The sequence below is a fragment of the Lichenostomus cassidix genome, chromosome 6, assembly GCF_008360975.1.
Source record: "Lichenostomus cassidix isolate B80296 chromosome 6, HeHo_3.0, whole genome shotgun sequence".
NCBI lineage: Eukaryota > Metazoa > Chordata > Aves > Passeriformes > Meliphagidae > Lichenostomus > Lichenostomus cassidix.
Window position 1 is genome coordinate 14,641,809 of NC_139487.1, and position 24,993 is coordinate 14,666,801.

Sequence of the window (24,993 nt, forward strand, 5' to 3'; positions counted from 1 at the left end):
GCTTTGAATATGCTTACTATGATGCTATTTGGCATATAAAGTAGACTTAGAGAGGACACAAAATTTTGTAGTTGTTGTCATCAAATGTACAACATTTCTGATGTATATAGTCTAAAGAGATATCTGGGTTGTTTTGTGGGGTTTTTTTTATTTTTGTTTGGGGTTTTTTTGCCACCTAATTAAAGATGAAAATTTAAATAAAAATCATTTATTTGGCAATATCTCTCAAATCATACCAAGAGCTGACAGCTTGTTGAATTTACTGCATACACAGGTATTCTATAAAGGGGTTTTTTTTCCTAAACCCTTTCTGAATTAACTAGAGAAGAGCAATATCATAGTTCTGAATAATTAAATAGAGCAATAGGGGTCTCCTTTACAGCATGGGGAAAAGTAATTGGTGACAAATCCTAGCAGGAGCTACTTCCTACTCACATCAATATGTCTATATTCCCTGGAAACTATTATTTTCACTCATCCTTCAGTCTCTCTGTTCAGTTACAAGGTTTACAATTGCTCTCTTTAGTTACTCTGCTTATGGTAGTTGCTTCTCCTTGTTGTGTTTGTTATTGGACTGTTCTTTGATTTTTCGTGCTAGTACATCAATGGTTTTCTTTATACTGTAGTCTCATGAGAGCCCTGTGAACCTTTAGCAACAACCAGAATATATCTGCATAATCCCATCAATATACATGGCCAGGCAGGTCCTTTGACAGTTATGCAGCTCTTCCAAGCATAAGTTACAAAGGTAAATCTGCCTGGATATCAAACACCATTTATTTTGCTGGCCACATTTATCTCATTGCTGGTATTAAAGATATTTCCATTAACTAAGAAATACCAAGCAACTTTCCAGAGATGAGGAGCTACACAAATGGGGTTGCACAGTTAATATTTAGGTAGCTGTAAAGATTATTTATCTCAACAATGACTCAATAATGTTTCTGTGAACATTTCAGAGACTTCCTATATAAACATACAATAATAGAAATTAACTCTGTTAAGTTATAAGAAAAGTATAACGCTGTTATAATAACAATTCTTATCATTTATTATCTCATAAAGAATATTTATGTCCTCTCCTGCTCCTCTAGTAGGACACTGTAAATAAGACATCTAAATTGTTCATGTATCTTCTTTTAATTAGTTGTTTTAATAGTTACTAGGTGGTAGAATTGATGCACTTTGCAGTAACACTGCAGCATTTCTAGACCTGTTTACAGAACATACAAACAGCAGTATGTGTGAGATTTATTCTACATTTACAGGTCATAAAACATGATGCATTTAATAAAGAGAGATGTACATAAGCCAAAATAATGAAAACTGGCAAAAGGCTATTGCCATGATTCACAAAAATCTTTCAACTATACACTCAATTTTGAGTAGTACAGGAAAGTTCCCACACCATCAAGCTGAGGAGATAATCTGACCAAGTAATAAAAAAGAGAGAAGTAAATAAGTGCCATAAAAGCTAATGAATAATATTATACAACATGCCCTCTTCTCAAAAGTTTATGCAAGGCACTCCAAGATAAAGTTTATCTCAGGTTTTGACTACTGGGCAAAAGCAACAGGTAACACTTAACAGCATAGCGAGTCCTGACAGAGCTCTTTCTGCACACTCCACTGAAATAAGCTGTACAAAAAAGAGCATCAGAGAAGCTGAGGGAATTGCTGATGAGGATTAGACATATCTTTGTGTTATCTACAGAGAGAAAACAAAACAGATGTTCATCCAAGTGATGTGTTGTGAATTTTGCAGGTGAAGGAAAAATCAATTAGAAGCCCTTTTTTAATACTAGAAATTTGAACTGAAGGAAGCTGAAAAGCAGAGTAGAATGTAGTAGAATTCCCACCCTTTTAATTTATTGAGGTTCAGCGTTCCACTAATGCAGAACTAATTACAGCAGAAGTAACCTAGCTGGGTAATTAATTCATAGCAGAAAACAGCATCATGCAGCAGGATTTTTTTAACCCAAAACAGCTCTTGACACAGTTTCCACAAAAAGCACACTTCCCATTTCTTACTGACTTCACCTAATAATTTGGCAGCTGCCTGGAGTATCACAAAATACTTACACATTTTTTATTTTGCAGTGTGAATTTGATGGCTCTACCTTTAACTTCAATGAAGGGTAATTTATTTTCAACTGTATAAAAAATTATTTCTTCAAGCTATGAGCAATTCTTTTTCCAGGCTATCCCAAGATTTGCTTCCATTTTTTCATCTTGCAGAAAACTCAATATGACTAAGTCAATTCAGAGTAGCAACAGCCCCTAAAGACCATGTCCCAATGTAGCACTGCATGTCCACTTAACTGTGAACACTTTGATTGATCTTTACAAAAAAAGCACTGTCCATAGAACATTTTTGAGAAGGCAGCTTTTAGAGTCACCTTTCTGATTCTTTAAATGATAGGTGAAAGACTCATGCCATTATTTTATGATGCACACCTGCTTATTATAAAATTCCATCACAAGCTTTGACACATTTTAATACTTTTCAAAGACAGGATAATTGCACCTAATTGAAGCAGCTGTGTTACAAACTTTACTCCTCTTTCCTGTGTTTACTGCTGCAGAGAGGATTCAGTTTTAAGAAATTGAAGTTAATTTTCTCCTGTGTAAAAGGTCAGACTCAATGTACTAACATGTAAGTATTATCCAAGCTGGTAATTTAGTATTTAAGACATAAATCACAAGAACACACTATGCTAAAGAACTTCACCAAAAAGCTTCAATGTCTTTCTTCCCATAAGGTTTCCTTTATCCTTCTGGTTTTCTGTTCCTATGGTAAACTCATTATTATCATATGTTATGCAGCATGACAGCAGGAAGGATACAAAGCAGGTAAGTATATTTGTAAATGCTGCTCCATTAAAATTTACCCAAAAATTACTAAAAACACATGCTATTTTTAGTTACTTTACCCTTTGTGACATTATTAAGGACATAATTCAATATCATCGTTTTCTTTCGCTGTTGGAAGATCATTATGAGGTTTACAACGCACTAGAATTCAAAATATCATCAATACAAGCATGAAAAACAAAATAGGGGCTAAATTTTTCTGTGCAACTGTGTTATACGTGGAATCACAAAGATGTAAAATCAGGGCAAGTTAGAGGAGAGAAAGGCCTAAATCCTGAGACTGTGCTAATGGTTATGGAGAGCTTTAGGTAAGTGCCAAATTTATCATATAGCCAAGAAATACTATTTTATCAATTTAAGTACATTTATGTTATCAAAACCCAGCCAGCTCATTTCCTGATGCTCTGGGCTGCTCTTCTGCAAGCTTGAGTAAAGCACCAGAGAAGCAACACCAACCTATCACTCAAGCTTTCACTGTCAAAAGTAAATGGGTAAAACAGGAGAATTTGGAGAAAATTTCCTGTATATATTAAGGCCAAATGACTGACTTGCTTACATGAGGCACCGAGGAAAACACCACTTTTTCTCTCTTATGGCCTCACTGATCAGTCTGCACTCTACAGACTCATCACAGAGAACACCTGAATATCACAACATAACATGCACAGCAACTGCACAATAACCTTCAAAGAGCAAAGAAGCCAAAGAAGCCATAACAACACACACAGACTACAGCTTTGACAGCTGAAAGTGAATCTATATCAAAATCACGTCAAGAAGTAAAAGTCTGTGGAGGAAGATACTCAAAATACTGAACTACTAAAATAGATGTAGTACTGCTTTTTTTTAATGTATGGGAAAGTGATCAAAGATGTCTCTTCTGAGTATGAAATTTTATGTAAACATAATGGGACAAACTATATACACAAGTTTAATGAAAGAATTGTAAGGGGAGTGTATGCATGCATATAAGTATCATAATCACTGAACCACACAGTTAATATTGATAAAATCATATTTTGCTAACAGTATGGGTTTGTACCTACAGAAAATTTGATCATTCCATTCTCTTATGTAGGCATTTAATAAAATACAAAATGTGCCATATTGCACAACCTGCAGAGAGAAATATCCATGTAGATTTTCATACTTCAGTAAATCCAGAAAACTCTCTGTCACAAGTAATTATATGTACAATGTATCTTTCCTTTTATACAGACTCAATGGTTTCCTGGCTCCTTGTATATAGGCTATGTGAGTTAAAATGTCTTATTGATCCTTTCCTGCATGTTGTACAGGTTTTGAAAACAAGGAGAGAGGGTGGGTTGGGGACACAGAGATGTGAGAGGGGACAGAGAGGGGACACAACTCTGGGCAATTATGCTCAGCTTAGATGACAGGAAAAAAAGGTTCAGACCATCTTTTCAAGAGCCCTTTCTGTTCTGCTTGTAAACTGTGGTGAAAGGAACCAAATATAAATATTTCTTGGTGAATCCTGACAAAGGGAGGTTAAATAAACTACCTAAATAAGACTTTAAGGGTGGATATTTCTGAGAGGGAATAAAAAAAACCTCACATTTGAGAGAGAAAATACTAATGGAAATAATATTCTTCACTTCTAGCAACAATTTATACATATTCTCTTCACTACTGACTGGTCAAAATCATGAGACAAGGAAACACAAACCCAGCAGCCTTTGTGGCATGATAGAAGCCACCACAGATGCTCCCCCTTCTTCACAGCAAACCACAACAGGATCACCTCAAGTCACCTTCACAGCTGCACTACCCACAAGCAGGTTACAGCACCAACACCAGTGTAAACAAGCAGCAGTACAACACAGAGGGGTAAAGGTAAAGGTGAGGGGCAGAAATTGAGGAAAACTCTTTCAAAGGACTAAGCAGGAAATAAGCAGCAACTGGCAATACTTCTTCAGTCACTCTCAGTTTATGTGTTTGCATACATGATTTCAAAATCATTTTACACAGCTTGGCACAGCAATATAGCACATTCATTCAGTAAAATCATTAGGAATATAATGGAAAAGTAAACTCATAAAATTAAACTCCTAAATACACAGTATAGAACAGATGGAGTTACAATTTTTTACTACTTTGTCACTCACAATACAATACTGTACAACTCAGCCTCTCTCCAAAATGTCTGAGCCAAAAGAAGTCAACTGCTGCACCCGAGTCAGTAAACCACCAAGGAAAACTTGAAAAACCTTGCCTTTGCAAAGCCTGAGCAAACTGAGGTTAGACTCAGCTGAGAAAGCATTTCATAAGACAGCAGAGCCAGTTACTTCATTACTTGCTTTTAAGAAAAGCTGTAGAGGTGGCTCAGTCATCTCCAGAGCAAGCAAGAAAGATTTTAGCAATACATCAAAACAATGATCACTCAGGTTCATTTCTTGTCAAGTTTGAGATTATTTTCTCCTTACAGCAATGACTGAAGGTCTGTCCTGTTGTTGTCTTTCCCAAGAAGTCACATGTAATCAACATCTACTTAAATGGATACATTAAAAACACTAAAGCTTGTTAAGATTGTTTCAGTCCTACAAATAAACCACATACACCTCAACAGTTATATACCACTTTGCACACAGATTCCTGCTGAATAGGCCTGAAAAGTATTCAATACTATTCCACTCCCTCCCATTTCAAAATGGTCACATACGTAAGGTTAAGCAGCATACTTGGCACTCCTCAGGCTTTTTATTTTTATAAGTGATTAGAGACTCCAAACTCATCTACCTTCCATTTAGATCACTGCTTTTAAGTCTTTTTCAGCTGTGTAATGCAATATACCCATATTAACAATTAGGTTAGGATAATCATTAGGTTCAAAGGAAATGAAGATCATTTGCATGTCTTTTAGATGAAGCCTAGAAATGAGAAAATTGATTGAGGACAGATGTGAGCAAAGGTCTGAAAACTGTGCCTGGATTTTGGTTAAAAGGAATAATTTTTGAACATTAACAAACAAGTTAAATCTTTAGAGTTCAGAGTTCAGTAGTGTTAAGCATTGCATTCAATTCGATCTCATGACCTAAAAGAACCACAGGGCCAGCAATTCCAGGCATAAGGACAATATTGGGGTAGCAGGAGTCAGGATTGCTGGGATTATTTATCCACATTACCCAGTGGGTTTATGGTTAATGAATTCCTGTGCAATAAAGAAATCTTCCTGTTAGCATAAGGGTGTTAGGTGTGGGGAGGGGAGCAGCTGTGCTTGGGCTAGCAGTGTCCAACAGACTGGCAGATCTCATCCAGAAGAAGCCACCTGGCTTGGTTTCGTGGTCATAAAAGCAATAATTTCCCTCTGCAAGCTTTAGCACCTCTTTTCTATTTAATCTTCTCTCTTCTCTTAATCTTGTAAAGTGATCATACAAGGCCCCTAATTAAATGTAGTTCTTGGGCAAATTAGTGCATTCACATGGGCAAGTGCTTTATGCTGAATGCAGAGAAGCATATGGTGTAGGAGTGCAAGCAGGTAAAGGAAGTGAGTTTGGTTCATTTGCTGAAAAATTGTTGAAAGAAATCTGTCTTTGATTGGAAAAGGCAGAACACTGTCCACAAAATGAAACCAAAATATTTTTCTGTGATTAAAATTGTTCATTCAACCAAAAATGAAACTCTTTTTATCAATTATCCAAAAATAACCTATATTCAGCTTAGGCTGAAAAATGTGTTCCACTTGATGTGAAGCCAGGCAACATAAAGCAATTTCAAAACACTTATTCTCCTAATTCCTTATTTTGTTTTTAAATTTAGGGCTATTTTTATTTTTAAATATCATTTTTGAATGAGAAGTTAAAAAATATTACCTTATTCTGCTGGTGACATTTACTGGTTTATCTAAGTTCTGTAAACACTGAGTCCTACACAAGCATAAGCAAAATGAATCCCAGAGCAACCAGGTTAATATATTTTGTGTTGGATCTCTGGCTTTTGTTAGATTTTGGTAACAGCACTGAACAGTGTTTGGGGTGGGGGTTGACTGTGATTTGGGGTTTTTTAAACATATGTTCTTGTTTAAATAAGTTGCAGGCATTCCTTTAACTATGATCTTGGTTTTTAATAGTCATATTTTGACATATCAGGACAAGCCCTAATGAGATATACTCAGACTCAGATATGTTTAGACTGATATGATGCAATATGCAGCTACCCTGATAAATTCAATCCCTCACCAGAAATACACAGCAAACCATTCACCTTCATCAATTTCTGTGCAGATGCACTGGTGGAAAATTTTCAAACACTGGAAACTCTTTATCAAAACAATATTTCTATGAAGTATATACTTTAGTTCAATCATAGTCATAGGATATAAAACAGGGGAGGTTTTTTACATAAATCAGTTTCTGTTATGCAAAAGATCACACTCCATAATGACTGTTAGTCATTTGCAACTTAACACCTATGCATTTACAAATCTATTTGAAAATTACATGAAAAAGAAAGCCAAGGTGAGTGCTGTGATTTCCACACTGAGTAGTTTTCATTCTCATTCCTTGTTTGAGGCCAGCTTCTGGATTATTCCTGCTTCAGCTAGTATAACTGAAACTTGCAGAGATGGCAAAGAAAAACTTGTGTTTCAACAAGAGACTCATCTAAGGTTTCCAGAAGTCTAAATAAGTAAACAAGTGTTCAGTAGGATCTAGGGAAGAGTGGTGCCCTTTACAACTGGTGCAGAAAAAATGTGCTTTTAACTTACATTCTGGTGCATTCACACATAGACACTTTTCACTTCTATGAATGTTAAAAACATTTTGTCTATGTTGGTTAGGTCAAATGCTCAAAGTTGAAAACATTTATCATTCAGTTGCTACTACTTTATTGGAGGCAGCAGTCATATATCAACAAAAATTCAGGACAGTGACTTTTCCTGAGGGATTCAGAGACTGAGGGAGTACATTAACCAGAGGCACATTTTCTTGCTATCCAACTACCTATAACTATACCACCCAGGAGAGAATATTATACCACAATATTTTGCATAATGGCTGAACATGATACATGCCTTTTTAAGCCATGACAAGTCTAGTCTCATTGCACATATGACCCTTATGACCTGTCACATAAACTTTGGTGCTATCCATAGAGGTTTAATTTCTTTCTTCATGTGATTTGTTCTAAACATAAATTATTCTAACCTAATCTCATAAATTTAATTGAAATCTGTAAGCCGATAATACAGTCCATAAAATGGAAATTAATTACTTTTTTAAGCCAGAATCCAGTGTTATATCTAGTAATATTTTACCCAGAAATATATGAAGAGTAAACTGAAATGGAGAAAGAATTGTTCAATGAACAATTTAGATTAATTACTTCAACACAAAGGGATGATATTCCTGCATGAGGACAATTCTGCACTAAGAACAGCTCAGCTAAAATTCCTCATTCTTGTGACCACTATTTTTGCTGGGAAAAGGGAAGAATTTCAAATACTCAAATCACTGTGCCAGACTGAGAACACATTGCTTGTTTCCTTTAAACATAGACTTATTTCAAGAAAAAGTAGTACTTTTAAAAAATGAAGCTATTATCTCTGGCTCACTAAGACAATTCTCAATATTATTGGTTATTTTCAGAGACGGTTTGATAGAAATAAAGGTATTGTTTCCAATTACTGTTTACACACTTCTTAAACTTGTCTTACTAAAGCATAAAAACATACATGAAATGTCTGTGTTCAATATCACTTATTCCCAAATGCCTAACTCAGAAATCACTATTTAATCAATCCAAAAGTGGAGGGAAAATCCATTAGGCTTACAATCAATGACTATATATCATCTTCAAATAAAGTCTTCACTAAAGACCTCATTTCAAACTGAGCAAACATTAAGTCCTGAAGTTATACAATCAGCAAACATCTATTCACTAGAAAGTGTATCAAAGTCAGAACTTGGCATATAATAACACAGCTTCCCTTTACAAGGTGATGGATGCACATGGGGAATATCAGCCCTGGCAGACAAACAAGAGGGTGAAACTTTAACATTGACCTCCCTTTCATATGCTGGTCACAATAAAAATTAATCTAAAAATATTTTCTAGAGTTAGCACAATATTTTGCTTATGAAGGTTCAGTGAGAGGCTGTTGCACACCAGTACAGAGCAAAATTCTGTATTTGTTGTATTTTCACTGCTGACAAACAGGGGAACATTAAGAATTCTGTCTAATCTCGGTAATTATGACTTATTTAAATTGTGTAAACAGCATTTAACAAGAGCAAGGAGATTCCCAAATAAAAGTATAGCATTTTCTTTCCAAAGAATGGCATTGCTCTATTGCCTTCCACACAAAATTTTCCAGGATGCTAAGCCCCCTTGATACCAAGTGTCAGTTATCAAAAAAAAAAAACCAAAACCTATATCTTGTCATTAATCTGCACTGGGTTTTATCCACAGATCTCAAAACAAGCCAATGAGATGCCAACTCTGACAGCTGCAAATGTCTTCTGCATGCATGTATACTGTGGGCTAGATTCCTATCTCAGTTACAGCAGTAACAATAAAAGGTACTTTGGTAAACACCATCAACATAAAAGAAGTATAGCAACTATCTATGGTAAAATTACAGGTAGAACCTGCATAAATATGGGGAGAAAATGAAAGCAACAAAAAAAGCAACCAAAAAAACACCCTTCCATTTTTGAAAACTAATTATACTGATTATGATTCAGCAAGACATTTGCTATTTGATTTTATGCATACAAGGGATGAAAATTATTTTGAGTCTAAAGAGCTGCCAAACCCTTCTTTTAGGATATTACTTCTCACTGTCATCTGCCTTGCATCAGATCTCCTCCTTCCTCTGTTGCTGAGCTCTAAGGATCCAATGCAGCTGAACACTCCCCCTTATGGGCTCTTCCAACATGACATTATAGTGCTTTGTATTTCTCCTAGCGAAATGCTAACACCTGCTACATGCACTGTATGTTCAGCAGCAGAGTTAAGATAGGCCTAGAGCATTATAACCTATCTTAGAAACTACTTCTTTGAGTAACTCGGTGATAGTAGGTTTTTGCAGCTGAGGATTGTCGTTCATTATTTTGCTTTGAAATCTGTTTTTGAACATCATTATTAAATTTCTGAATAAATATACTGAACAAATATATAGGAAAAGAAAGAGGGAAGGTTATTCAACATTTCTACTAAATTCTACTATTCTAAAGCTATTAAATAGCACTGAAATTTTATATGAAATGTTAAATTTCAACTTTGCTCTTTCCAAGACTGATTGTATTTGAACAGAATCTTCTTTTGTAAGGCAGATGTTCTAAGATTCTTCTATATGCCATTGCACAAAATAATTTTGAGTTTTTAAACTGGAGTTCACAGTGGGAACTAATTGTAAAGGTATTTTCTAACTAGTTATAGGCAATATGGGCAATGATGTTTGCGTTAGACGATTAAACACCATTAATATGAAACCTTTGTTTTTCAGACAGGATAGACACAGGAAGCTGCTTTTCCACAACAGAATCACGTTGGTTTTGAGGTGTTTCTACTATTTCAAGAGGAAAAAAGCAGACAAATTGACAGAAACTGGGAGGGGGGGAAATAGGAGGCAGGAAGATGATCCCTTATAAATTAATTTATTGCCTCACATCAAACAGAGGAGTCTGGTCTTTTTTTAGTCAGATTTGTATCAGCAGCAGTGTGAAAGCCAATCTTTCAGAGACACAGCCAAAATTGGCCACCACATACCCCCTAGGATGTTCCTCACCTTCTCAGAGATTCCTAACCACACTTGTGCAGGAGAGATGTGTTTCAGCCTACTTAGTTTGACAAGCAAGTATCTGAGCTCTCAGGTTTCCTGGGATACAGATGAAAAATCTGAAGGAGACTAATCTAAGAAAACCCTCACAAAAATATTGCATTCTTTCTGGCCTTTCTCTCCTGCTGTTCTGCTCTTACAGAGGGTGTTGACTCACAGGGGTTTGCATGCTGCGAGAAACAGCAAGAGGTAAGAGAGCTGAGTGCAATTAATCTGTTAGGAGAACAAAAATGAAAACGAAACTAATTATTTATAGTATCGTGAAGTTCCTGAGTTCAGTCCATCCAAAGCAGAACCTCAATTCTTAAAACACTTAAATCTTTCAATTCCTCAACTCAAGCTTCCTTATGGGTCTGCAATTATTTATGAAGTCTTGATGGATAAAGTTATGCAAAAACAGAGGTGAGGAATATCCTCAGTAAAAAAAGAAATTATTTAATGAGTAAGTGATTATTTAATGAGTGAGTGATTCCAGGTGCAATCTGAAAATTACTTGGTAGTTACTCAGCTTTCTTCAGAAGCAGAAACAAAGACATGACTGAAGCTGATGTAAGCACCCTGCAAACTGTCAGGAGAAACCCAAAAGTTGGACTGGCCAGTTAAGCAACGTTGAAGGCATCATCTCAGGGATTCATTAGGGTCACTGGATCAGAGTGCCTGCAGCACATGCTGGGATAGAGCATTGACTCTAAATGACGAAATAATTTCCATGCCTGAAAGTCCAGCTAAAGGTCAGCCACCCAAGCCAATAGGAAAGAGCAGAGATGAATACAGTTGAAAGCAATTGTACCAGGACATTAAATAACTTCTGATCTGCTATAAGCTCTGGGCCATTCAATTTCATTTTGCTGATACAGGTGTATCAGGGACAGTGTATATTCCCATAGCTTTTGCACTCATATGTGCCAATCATATATACAGTGCAGCATATGGAGCATATGAAGCATTATGAACTGGGGCACAGCTGACCAAGAGGAGAGAATTGCCAGGGAATTCAATTGTCTGCTGTAGTCTGCCAACAATGGAGAGATGCAAAATTGCAAGCAGAAATAATAGTTCATGCTCTGGACAGTGGAAAAGAAGTGACAAATGAGGCATGGGATGTTATGCAGAACATGTACGTTCCTGAGGATGAAAGTCATCACTGCATCATCTGATTTGTAACTTCTGGCCTCAGTGGGTAACCATATCATAGTCAAATCTCATTGCTTTGAAGGTCAGTGGAGAGGTTTTTATCAGTCTGACATTTATTGTCAACTTTTTTTTTTAAGTTCTCATTTCATTTTAATAACAAAAGAACAAGGACATGAAGGTTATGCATAAAAAACTCCCACTGACTTTTCGTAAAATACTTGAATCTAAACAGACTCCAATTTATCAGGAATGCAGGTAACATTATCAAGTCTTTATTCACATCATACATCCAATCAACTTTTGAAAACAGGCATGGAATTCTAAGGTAGGACTGCTTCTGAGATGTTCAAAAACTTAAAACAAGTATATGAAAAACACTATACTAGATGTTTAGCAATCTTTTGTGTTAATTTCTTCTCTTTCTCACTTCCTATGGTTTATATTTCACTTCCCTAGAAGTGAAGTTAATATTCAAAAGTTCTAGAGAAGAGAATATTTCTAGAGAAGTGAAGCATTCATCACTGAACAGGAAGTTTCTATTTCCACTACTGTTCAGTTTGTTGTCTTGCAAATGCAGGTTTGCCCAATGCAGTGCATAGGAAAACAAAAGTACAAGGAAATCTGATTACAACCATAATAATTCCCTCACTATCCACCCAAATAGTAGCTTATTCCCCTTTATGCTATCTGATAAAACAGCAGTGATCTTTAATACATGAACATTACGCAAATCATTTATAGTAGACATTGAAGCAGGTGTTTTACAGAAAAAAAGTCTTGTTGCAAATAAAGTTTAGCCAGCGTGTTTATTCCCCACATTGCTTCAAAGTATATTCATCATTTGAGATACAGCATTTCCATGACAAAGGGATCACAAGGAATCATGGTATAACAATGCTAGACCAAACAGACAGAATGTCAGCAGTGTCAAACTGGCAAATACATCATTTAACCAGAGATCAAAAGAGAAAATCTGAAGGTCAGTAATGCAATATTTATAATGCTGTCAGTAGAAAGATGCATACCAAACACCTCATATTTATACCCCGAAAAAGCTTGTCAGAAGAGTGTTTACAACACACAAGAGAAGTGTTACTTGAGCATTCTCCATTAGTTTCCAATATGTGTGAATACTAAGCGCAACAGTTCCTAGACCATTCCCTAGAAACAGGAAAAAACCTTGAAATAAACTTTATTGGTACCAACATAAGCAGCAATCAACAACTACCCACATTCCCACTAACTCCTCCTGGTACAACAAAATCCTCCCCCAGCATTTTTCCAATAGTCAACACATGTTTCCTTGGAAAGAAAGCACTATGATTAGGATGGCTTCTGGCTTTGGAAGAGAGGAGAGAATAAACAGAAACAACTCTGGTATTGTCATTGATTCATACAAGGCACTTTGGCACTGTGCAAAGAAAATATCTGTGAGAAAACTCACAGGGTTTTTTGAGTATCTCTGTGACAATTCAACTGGAGATGCTAAAGGTATGGGAGGAAGGTTGACAAAAGCAAGTTCACAAGAAAAATAAAAAGTGAATTGACGTAAGCACAATAAACTCTGGCTTTATTCAGCATATAACAATAGAAGACTCCTCCACATTTGGCTTTGAGAAACAATCTGCCACTGTTTGTTCCTTTCATACCTCTCCTGTAATCATGAGAAAATTTTACCTAGATCTAATTTCACTTAATACCATGGTGATAGATGTTCAACTACATCACCATTACCTAAATGGTAAACAAAACTAAACTAACACAAAGGATCTAGGGTAAAAGGTTATGAAATTACTGAGTTTAAGCTTTGTGAGTCAAATGAGAAAAATTCAAAAGCACTGTTAGTCATTTTCTTCTTGATAGTTTTTTCATTTACAATTTATTATCATAAACATAGTATCTTTTGAAATATCTTTTTGACATCTCCCTAAATACGGTCAGAATTAAAAAAAATAGATCTCTCAGCTTTCAAGGTCCTTCTTATTTATTGAGATTTTATCATATTCTCTGATGACTGTCAAATAAACTCTGCTCATTAAATTTTATCTGTGTCAGAAAGCTAAGGACATAAGACATGTAAAAGCCCTATTTATAATTCCAAAACCTTGAGAAACATTGACTATTTATACAGCTTGTCTTCTTTCTCGTTTTCTTTACTTTTTGTACCTTTTCATTGCTAAACCTTCTCCCTTTGTCAATCTCTTCAACTCCTCTGTCTTCTGTTTCTCAATCTATCCTCCTCAATCAAACTCCTCTTTGTAATTCCTCCTTTTGTCTGCCTTTATTTAAAAGGCTCATTTTCAGGGGTCTGCTGATTGGAAGTAGAGAGGTGGTCTGGTTGTTTTTGGTCCAAACATATCTGGATGCTGGCCAGCTGACACAGACACTCCACCCTGTCCTCTTGAATAGTGAATAGATTCCCTGAACTCTTTGGTCCTACCAAAACAATCTCTTCTTGCTCCTTTCCTTCCTTCCTTCCTTCCACATGCTTTCTTTGTGACAATAAGTAATAATTACCTTATCCAAACAACTTTATATTGCAGATTCTGTTCTCAGACTCTCCCTCCTCTACATGGCATTCAGCCAGTTTCCCTCAGACATTCTTCTGTCCTACAGAAAGGTCCTGGATTTTGCAGCATCCTGTTCCCAGTTTTATGTCAATTGTTCTAAGTAAATAGGAGAACTGAAGTTCTGACCTTTGTGAATTCACCTGGTACAAGTTATTGAATGAAACCTGCATGTCAGAATCACAGAAACACTATAATACAGCACCATAACATACTGTGGTGCTGTACTATATAATATGTTTGCACTACAGGATCAGCTTTGCTGAGATCTTCCATTGTAAAATGCCATGCAATGAAGCCCACTGGGAGCTGAAGTATTACTTTGACATTTTTCCACTGATTTCATACCAAGAGTCATGGGCATGGTGAAATACTTGCTACACATATCAATGTTCAAGCCACAAAAAAAATCAATAGTGGTTGAACAAGAATTCATTGTACTAACAAATTACATCAAAGAATATAAAAAAAATTAAAACAAGCATCAGCCACAGCATTTCAAATCTAAGTTGCCTAGGAATTTTATTTAAATAAGGCAAGACACTGAAATAATACTAACTTTCTGTTTTTAAATTTATTCACTAAGTTTTATATATACTGCATATAAATGTTGCCAGATGGAAAGCTGTTCATACACATTTTCTCATATTTTATCAGAAGAGTCAACACAGATGAATTTCAAAGGAAAGGTTTTATAAAAAAACCTATATATAGCGTATGTGCAAATTATACAAGCCAACATATGAATCTAGAGGAACAGACAGCAAGTTTTGCCAACGTGTTCAAAAGAATAATAATCAAAAAAGGGGCGCAGTTAAAAAGCAAAGAATACTGAGTACTTGCAAAGGATATCACAACCAAGCACTACAGCATCAATTCCAGCCTTCAAAAAAAATCAAAGAGAATTTCTGATGATCAATGTCACTTTTGTAGCAGGCTGTAGGTTTATTACTGTTTTATTTTATTGTACTTGTTAAAAGCATGAATTTTTGAAAAGATAAAGAAAACTAGGTGCAAAATCCAGGTTACAAACAAATACCTATGAGAATATTTATAATGCATGGTTCATTGTGGGAAAGTTCTCTAGAATATCAACTGATTCTGTTGCTAGATCTAAAGAGAAGGTCAAACTAACAATGAAAAGCCATGTAAAAAGATTTCAGAAGGTTGAGTGATAACACAAAGAGCAATTGTCCTTGAGACAAAGGGTTTTATGTCATGTATCCAGCCTCTGTGACAAAACATGCAAACAAAAAGTCCTAGAATTTGGTGATAACTAAAATTCAGTTGAAACTACATGCTCTAGGAATGGGTTGAAAAATGAGTGAAATAAAGATGGTATATTTATGCAGCAAACTGTATATAGCAGAAGTGATTAAAGGTGATAGGTCTCAAATCAGTGTACAGACTTGTGCAGCAATGCTACTAACCATTCTCAGAAAGTTTTTGGGGGTCTGTAGTTTGGTTTTGTATTTTTTCTATTTGAGGCTTCTTTGGATCTCAGTCTTTTGTGATCCCAAGAAATGCCACATAACAAAACTAGAAAAATAGACATCTAAAAAAGCCACGTGCCCATTTCATAACATGAAGACTTTCATAACTTTTGGACAAACATTGATATATTATGTCCTGTGATTCACCCTGCCACAGTACTAAATGCTCTCATGGAAACAAGGATGGAGGAAAACACTATGACAAAAAATAAGGAGATTTGCCAAGATCCATGAAGTTCTTAGGCAGGCATAGTTCTCTTTGGCCTCTGAAAAACTCTTTAATTGACTAATCAAAATCACAAAAAATAATCTACTTCAGTCACAAAGGAAACTCAAGACACTTGAACTGCATTGTCACACCTCATATAACTAAGGAAGGGCAAACATCTCCCCCTTAACATGAGAGGGGAAGGAAGAGAGCAAACCACAGAACAGTCAGCCCAGCTTCAATTTTCACAAATATACAATGCAAATGTTGGGCTTCAATATACCTATAAATTGCTTCTGCAGTAAAAACTGACTTTCCAGGAACAAACTGTGTCAAACCAGTCTCACTTCCTTCCTCATTATGATAGCTACCCAGATAAGGGGCACAAAGCCCATATCATCACTGATGCTTTTAATGAGGTCCCACATAAAAATCATCACCTACAAACTAGAGAAATGTGATTAAAGCACTGTCTATTGTAAGAGCTCCTCTGACTCTCATTGAGAAGATACATGAGAATCATTTCCAAACTCAAAAAGTATTTCAAGTAGAGTTCCACAGGAGTTTGTCCTGGTCTTTTGTATTCAGGATTTTGTTAATAACATGGGTGCTGCATAACAAGCATACTCCTAAAGTCTATCAGGATATCACTGAGCCAGAAGTGGTTTCCATGGGATAAACAGTATATTGTGGCCAGTTTAGACACCTATTTTTCAGTAAGACACAGCCAAACTGAAGAGTGTGCTGAAAGTGAAAAGACTAACAAGAGTTTCCCAAACCACTGCTTATGAACAATGAAACTGGGTCTGCTTCTTCAGAAACAGGAGGGCATCCTAGTCAAGCCCATCTGGTGCTTAAATAGCAATTTTCCTTACAAACATTTTCTTTTGCTCCCTCCTGCAGTAGAGGACAAAATTTATTATAGATCTTCTTCCTGCTGCTCCAGTCAAGGACGTGGTGAACCCAATGCTTCCCCAAGAACTCAGAAAAATAGGTTACCAAACTGATTTCCAAGACTGACCCAGTTTCCTCTAGTTGTGTTTGATCCTCCCTCTCTGCTGAAGCCCTGCCAAGATCTCTCAAGGTTCCTTTCAGACTCTGTGATTTCTGTTGATTATGTTGCTATTTTTATTTCCTATTAAATGAAAAAAGCAAAAAGACAAAACCAATTAGCAAGACTTTTATCAAACTTCTAGACAGCTGTAAGCAAGACTTCGTTTTCCAATATTCTTTGCAGACATATTTAGACCACGAGTTTATTCTAGCCTATTACTTTAAGAATGCTTTTCTCCCACCCACCATGAGTGCCAAGCGTGTCAATCACACTAACAACAACAAAATACATATGGGACAGTTCAAGGAGGAAGAGCAGACATGAGAAACTGCTCCTTTAACTTATTTGGAATCAACTCCAACATGTGTGCCTGGGAGAAAAAAAAACAGCGAGTATGTGGTAAGTCATGTTACTTGCATTATTTTTGTATAAAATGGGAAAAAACAAACAGGGACAGTGGTTCATATTTTCTGTGCAGTAATATTTCATTGAGCTATTTTGCTCAAGTATATTTTCCTGAGGGCAGTATTCCAATGTTACATCCAGTAAAACAAGCTGCTTGCTACCAGGTTTTGCAAAGCAGAACTTGACTTTGAAAGTTTTGAGATAAATTTAACACATTTAGTGCTTATGTTCATGAATATATAGAGTATTTAGTAAGAAATGCCAGTGGTATGATCTAGGAAACAGTTTTTATACTGCCTTTGAACTATCTCTATGAAATCACAAATTGAGAACTTAAATTACCAAAAGCCAAGGAGCTGTTGCATGAAAAAACTTGTTCTTTACATTTCTTGCACATTTCAGACTCTAGAAAATGAACTTTTGCAAATATAGAGTGTAAAGTTGTGTTAATTCTGCTTGATATATGGATTATGTGTGGGGTTATGGGTTTCATATGGGTATGTATGGGTTATGACCTTAAAATTCCTATTTGAAGTCAAAATACCAGGTATATAAAATGCTTACATTTAGATTCCTCTGAAATTTCATAGTTTTCAAGTACTAAATGTCCTTTTTGATTTGAGCTAAAAAAAAAAAAAGAAAAAAAAAAGAAATTTCTCAACATATAGAAACAGATTTCTACCCTTTTTTGGAGGAGTGAAATTGTAAACGGTACAGATTAAAAGTGTTCATTTCTCCAGTAAGATACAAGTTTAAAACGGCAGATTACTCTCTGCACATGTACCAAATACATCTTTAAGCCTGCCAGTGGCCAGAGCAGATCAGAAGGCTCCAGGGAATGTTCGAGTGGCAAGCAAGCTTGACCTGCCCCAGGCTAGTTTCACAGTCAAGTCTACAATCTGCTTCAAAATTTTATGTAAGCACCTGGAAGATTTGGAAAGAAACCATTTCTGTGGCCTGTCTTTATCTGGGGAACTCAGGAAGCCTCAGTATTCTGCTCAAGAATTCCCCCCACTACAGCCCTCACAGCCAACATATGTTCAGGTGTGCATATTTATTTGGATTTATCACACCATGGAAGGTGATACCCGCTCAGAATAACTAGAAGCATGAGGGTAGAAGCATGAAGTAGAATCAGTAATCAAATCTGAGGTTCTCCAGCCAATAATTCTTGAAATAATCCTCTTGAGGGTAGTGGAAAGCAAGTGGGAGTGCATGACAATACTCTCCATTTCTGTTACACACACTTAAGCACAAACATTACAGCATCGATCGAGCCAAGGGCAACATTAGCATCAAGGGATGAGATGCAGGATCCCAGATGAGCCTCCCCGTGTCCCTGGTTTTTGTTTTGGGGTTTTTTCTCTTGTCATTATGTTTAATCTGACTAAAACACAAATGGAAAAAATATTTCTTGCAAGTCTTATAGTCACTTTGGTTCAACCACCTGTGCTACATCCCCTTTGGGAGCACAAAACCAAGCATTCCTTCCCCAAAATGATCTGCCTCACTCAGAGGAGAGAGGCGGACTGCATAAACTGTGGCCTTTTAAAGAGTACTGTCGTAAGAGCCTAGAATACAAATTAAGGCAATGTCAACAGAGAAGAATCAGCCACAATTTAGTGTTGAGAGAGCAGAAAGAAAGCAGGTAGGAGGAGGAGGATGCATGAGCACAGCAAGGTGGGGGAGCTGGCAAGGCAGAGCTCCAGCTCACCCTGCAGCCACCAGGCGGCACAGAAGGTGACAGCAGAGGGCAGCTGGCAGCCAGGAACTGTTCCTGGCACCTCAGGATTTCAGAAAATGCTCCTGACCTGATGGGCAATCGTAGGAGGAGGAGCAGGTACGGCTGGCAGCACACAGTGAACAGCAAAATTCTTAAAGCACTATTTTTAATTTGCTTTTGAGATGTTGTGAACAAGGTCTGCTTACACCTACTCAGTAAGCAAAGAGCCTGTGCCACGTAAATATCTGCACTTCGCATTATTCATGCTTCACACCTGATACCATCTGTTATTTTGTTGTTTCCTGTAAGCAACCATTAAACCTGTAACTCACACATCTCCCACCCAGCTGCTTCCCACCTCCACCATACATGAAGCCTCCACAGCTGACAAAATCACTCCTGCACTCAAACTAGGCAAGCAAAATTTCTTGAGGAGCACATGCACCTCTCTCTTCTGGTTTTGCACACAGTGGAAGAGAGTATCGCTGCCTCCTGTCAGCCAGGAAGATGGTGCCCCCTCGGCAAAACTCACAGCCAACCTTATGAAACATTGAACACTATGAAGCACGATGAAATTCAGCTTGCTTTTTTTTTTTTTTTTTAATAATATGCAAGCCAGGCACCTGGAGATTATTCTGACCAGGTCAAATTTAAGATGCAAGAGCTTCTATCTTATTTCTGAAATTCCAGGAGTTGAGTTTTGCCAGATTCAATGTTCTGCAAAGTGAGAAAATAGCAAAAAGGTATTCTCTGGCAACAACTCACCTGTCAGTCACTCTAACAGTAAAAATACATGCAGGAAAATTTGGAGGACAGCAGATGAGACTTCAACTTAGTTGAAATCCATTTTAATCTTTGAACATGTGCCCCAAATCCATTTTACGCTGGGAAAACAAAACAGGAAAGGAAGAGTAATTGGAAAGCAGAATATAACATTCCTTGGTCTCGGGCCTTTTATGGAAGCTTTCATATTTGTGCTGTTGTGGTGACTGAGAACTGCTGAGCAACATAATCTGGGTTTGTTTCAACAGCTGCAGCTGCATCTTCACAATTTTATTGCCCATTCTATAAAGCAATGGCTCTCAAACATTTCCCTCTTGCTCCATTTTAGCATGTGTGCCCTGCCCTCTCCTCCAATTTAAAAATTTCATATCCTGTTTCCCTCCAACTGGGAGTGTATTCTGTGTCTCTTAGAGGTGAAGAGGAAGAAAAGGACAGAGAGGCAGGGATGTAGCTCAGAGATGTCTGGACAAGGAGAGGGGTGGGAAAGGAGCAGAATTTCCTATCCTGAGCCTTGCTGCACTGCTCCCTCAACTCCATCTGAGCCCCAATCTCCACAAAAGGACATCTGTCTTGCTCCTCCTGCAGCTCAGGAGAAATTCCTGGCTCTGCCAGCCCAGTTCATCGTGCATCTCCCTCCTTGAGCAATGGTCACTTCTCCAAACAGGAATCATTGGTGTGACACATATCCATGCAAGTCGAATCCACACCCAGACCAGTAGGTCCCCAAGTTCCAAATGTTTGGGGACTGGAAGCACAGTGTGCAAGTCTAATGAGCTTGCTCTATTTCTGTACAGTTTCCAAGGTAGCTCACTTCTTACCACAGTCAGAAAAGCAGATGCTGGGCCGGGTGATCTTACTGTCTGACTTAGCACAACATTTTCTGTTAGCCATTGAAAAGATAATGTAGCACTGAAATTAATTGACTGACAATTTGTTCTTTAGCAGTAAGAATAATGACAAGAGGAAAAAAAACAAAAACAAACCTAAGAAGATACCAAAAATTTTAGATCATACATCACCTTAGAATAACTGAGTGATTTAAGTCCAAAAGTATGATACCCAGACTTGACATAAAAATGAGATTATATGATGTGACAACAGTAAGGAAGTTAAAGTTCTGCAACTGAGCTCTACTTTTTTCTGTATAAACACCACAGCACAACATGACAAAACCCACAAGCAAGTCAAATGCAATCTGAAGGCAGAACCAAGCATCTGAGTTAAGGACCTCAAGATAAGCAAAAGACAACTATCATTAATTCTTTCTGCAATAGGTATGAAAAATAGTTTCCAGATTTAAACCTCTAGGATGCTGATCATTCACATATTTTATGTACTGATTTTCAGCAAAATTTAACTGATTTTAGTAATGATAGATATGTGCTTATGTTGATATAACAACATTTATATAAGTTTCCTTATACTGGAGTCACTCACACAAGAGCACTGGCACTTCCTAAATCACCCTTTATAGGCGTTCACTTTAAGTGAGCAAACAGGAAAAAAGTTGAAAGAAGGACTTCCTCCTAGGATTTCTACATCAGTTCAGTAAAAAACAGTAAAGCAACAGTTCAGTGTTACTCATACAGCTCAGGTCTTTCTCCCTGGATAGCAACATGGCCACAAAACTACCATCTCAAGAGGAGTTTGAGAACTGGACAGCTTTTCAAGTGGCAGATCTCTTAAGACAGGTACTGAATCTGTATGCAACACTTTGGAGAGTTCAGCCTATATTCAGCTAGCAGGAACTCTTACTGAATTCATCCTTGAAAGCAAGATAGCTTACCCTAAATCTAGCACAAATATTTAAAAGTGCTAAAAATAGCTTAGTCACCATTTACATTAATATTACTTGAGTTTTTGGTACTCTCCTGTTTTCTGTAGAAATCTAATTCATGGTAGAAGCTAAGATCTTCTACATTATAAGTCATACAAAAAATGTTTGCTCATAGGGATATTTCTTATAAGAAAAAAGGTATTTCATGCCCAAATTTATTTCCTGCTGGGAAGAAATAATCCTTTCACAGAGGGTATGTCTAGTTTTATATTTGAATGTAGCTTTAAAATTTACAGCATGTCAATAATAATCTACTGTTCATCTTTTCTTCTCAATGCATATATACCCACAGTAGTTGCTAGATGTTGTCTAATGCACTTGAGCTTTTTTGGGTTTTTTGAATCATTCCTTTGTTGGCTTGTACATTTCCTAGTTCTACAATGTCCCTTCTAGCATGTCAAATAACCTGAATTGCACAAAGTATTCCAAGCTCATTTTCAGACATCTTTCACTACCTTACCAATCTCCTCCCAGATATGTAAAATATATCCTCCATGATATAGCCTTTCTTTCATACCATATTTTTCCTTATAACTTACTCAACACTATGACTCAGGTTTTAGAATTCTATCTGTAATTTATAAAGTCCATTCCTGCAGTTGGAGATATAGTTTTATTTTATATCCCTTTCATTTGTTTTTATGCAAGTTACTCTATATAATTTTGTATATAGGACTTTTTTTTCTTGTGTTTAATTCTAACTGTAAGAGGACCAATCTTTTTCAGTACCTTCTTTACACCAACAGTGAGAATTTATGGTCATTAAGATTTCTCATCCTTTTCAACTGAGGAACATGCAATTTTTGTCAAGGAAAATAATAATGCTGTGAAGTCTTCCCAGTTTGAAATTATCAATTTGTATTATTATTTTTTCATTTTGCCTGTGTAAAAATACATATGCTTATTCATGTACAATTTAAAAAAAACAAAAAGACAACGAAACCACCAACAGTTTCACAATGGAGATGTATCACATGTGGGCCACTGTTCCCACAATGAGAAAGCTAACCTATTCCATGGAATCAATTCATACAATAATGGTAAGGGATCAGGTTAGATGTGAACTTAGTGCTCTGAACAGCTACTCAGAGGATTAATTAGTACAAAGCCTTTCAGCTTAAAGGAAATCAGGCTAATTTATAGAAGTTAGAATGGTTTTAAAGTACCCTGCAATTCTATGCAGAATACAAGACAGAAAATTAATAACAATCAGTTCAGCAACTCAGAGGCTTCCAGGGAAATTTCAGGCACACCGTAACTACTGGTTTCATACTTGTTAACAGCAAGTCTTCCAACTTGATAAAAAGATGTTAATGTCTATGCTTACACTCAAAATGCTGATTAAAGCAGCTAAATAAACCAATTACTACAGTATAGCCACATTAAGTGTTTGGCCATTCTGTGTATCAAAGACTAGCCCAGCTATTTGCCTGTGGCCACAGTGGACAGAGCTGCCAGCACTCCAGAGAGCTCAGCACCAGCTGCCCCATGATTTCCACAGTCAGACCACATGCTGGGGGCTGTGCTGGATCTCCCCACCCTAACAGTGGCCATGCATGTGCATGAACCCTAAAATAAGGCTGTTAAGGTTACAGATACAAGTACCAAAATGTCTGATGCAGAAACTGAGTATAAAGAACAAATTTTCCTATACCTAAAAGCTGAATGCTTGATTAATATCATGAGAAAAACCTCAAAAGGAACTCATAAAGCCAATCACTGAACATAGACCTAGAAACTAGAAATACATGGGCAAAAGCCAAGAGCACAGAGTGCATAGCCTTGATTCTTTGCCTCTCCACCAACATCAGTGCAACTGATTGGCAGATTAACACAATCCACAACCAACCACTGGTCCAATAACCCATAACAGCAGCCCTCTCCTTTGAACTGTGATCTATTTTGTATTTCAAACAATCAGGACTCTCCCATCATAGCAGAAAAAAGAAATTATAAACCCAGGCATATCAGCTAATAGGCCAAAAAAAAATCTGAATATACATCTGAACATGACATTTTCATATTAAAAAAATAGATAAAATACATATTGAATACTTAAGCATGATCAGTTTTAACTAGTCTAGAAATAAAGAATTATCTTAGAAAACTCACTTAAGTATGTCTATGAGAAGAACTAATTTCACCAGTATTTCTCCATTAGTATCTGATTTGGTCACCACTGCTACAGACATTTACATCTATGCATTACAAATACTAGAAACTTATTTTGAGAGTAGTACCTTCCTAGAGAAAAGATTTCTAATTTTTTGGCACTTTCCATGCATAGCAGTGAAGCCATATAACACACTGTGAGATTTTTAGGACATCTTGAGCCCCTCTCCATTCTTTTCTACTATTTAATAGGAAATCCAATGTGGCTGGTTTTTTCCAAATTACTATTTAGTAGTCAGTTCTATTTCAAGATGTAATATTTCTGGATATTCCAGTTTTATTTTAATTTATAATCAGCATCAACTGTTTTAAACACCATCACCACAACCTTGTTACAGGAAAGAAATCCTGTTTCTGAGCCTGAATTCTTTCCAGCAATGCCCATCATCACAGTAAGTGCAAGACACAGCCCAAATATCTGGTGCTGAAGCTGGGCAGCCACCAGAGTAGAGTTTGGTAAACAGGCATGTGAGATGATGACATGGTTGCTGATGAACTTTTGCCTCAGGATACCTTTTAACCTGTTTCTAATTCTGGGGCTTCTTATCCCATAGCAATCCACAGTATTCCTGTTGGGCTCCTGGCTCCATTTGCTGCTTCAAAATTTTTTCTTGTCTATTCAATTCACAATTTTATTATCTGCTGTAACCTTTCCTCCTAAGAAAGGGGTAGTACTGTGTCTTACAGGAAAGTCCCTGCCTAAGCATTGTGGTTACTCAATATTCTTTTCCTAATTATCCTTGTCAAGTAGTATAACAATTTCCATAACCCTGAGTATTTGAGCATGGAAATATTAATTAATTGTTTACAAATGTCAAGTTTCATACTATTATAATAATAAAAATCCTTTTTTCTCCCCTCAGTTTGGAATGCCTGAATCTGCTGTGGTGGTAGAAAAACTGTGCATGAATGGATCTCATTTCTTGGTAAGAAAATATTCCATGA

General features: G+C 36.7%; 2 protein-coding genes across 11 annotated transcripts in view; one reads left to right on the forward strand and one right to left on the reverse strand.

Annotated features, from left to right (window-relative positions):
- DNTT (DNA nucleotidylexotransferase) overlaps window positions 1–24,993 on the reverse strand; it is a 140,782-nt gene that overhangs the window by 83,878 nt on the left and 31,911 nt on the right. The gene's annotated exons all lie outside the window — the stretch shown is intronic.
- The window catches only part of BLNK (B cell linker), a 91,721-nt gene continuing 84,002 nt past the window's right edge, over window positions 17,275–24,993 (forward strand). For 5 of the 7 annotated variants that reach the window (XM_085065146.1, XM_085065148.1, XM_085065147.1 and 2 more), the window contains exons 1-2: window positions 21,589–21,730; window positions 24,912–24,974. In XM_085065146.1, the coding sequence (XP_084921272.1) occupies window positions 21,656–21,730; window positions 24,912–24,974 (138 nt within the window). In that variant the 5' untranslated portion in view covers window positions 21,589–21,655. Of the gene's footprint in view, window positions 17,528–21,294; window positions 21,314–21,588; window positions 21,731–24,911; window positions 24,975–24,993 lie in introns of those variants that run through there. The other 2 variants (XM_085065149.1, XM_085065150.1) reach the window with 2 other exon arrangements.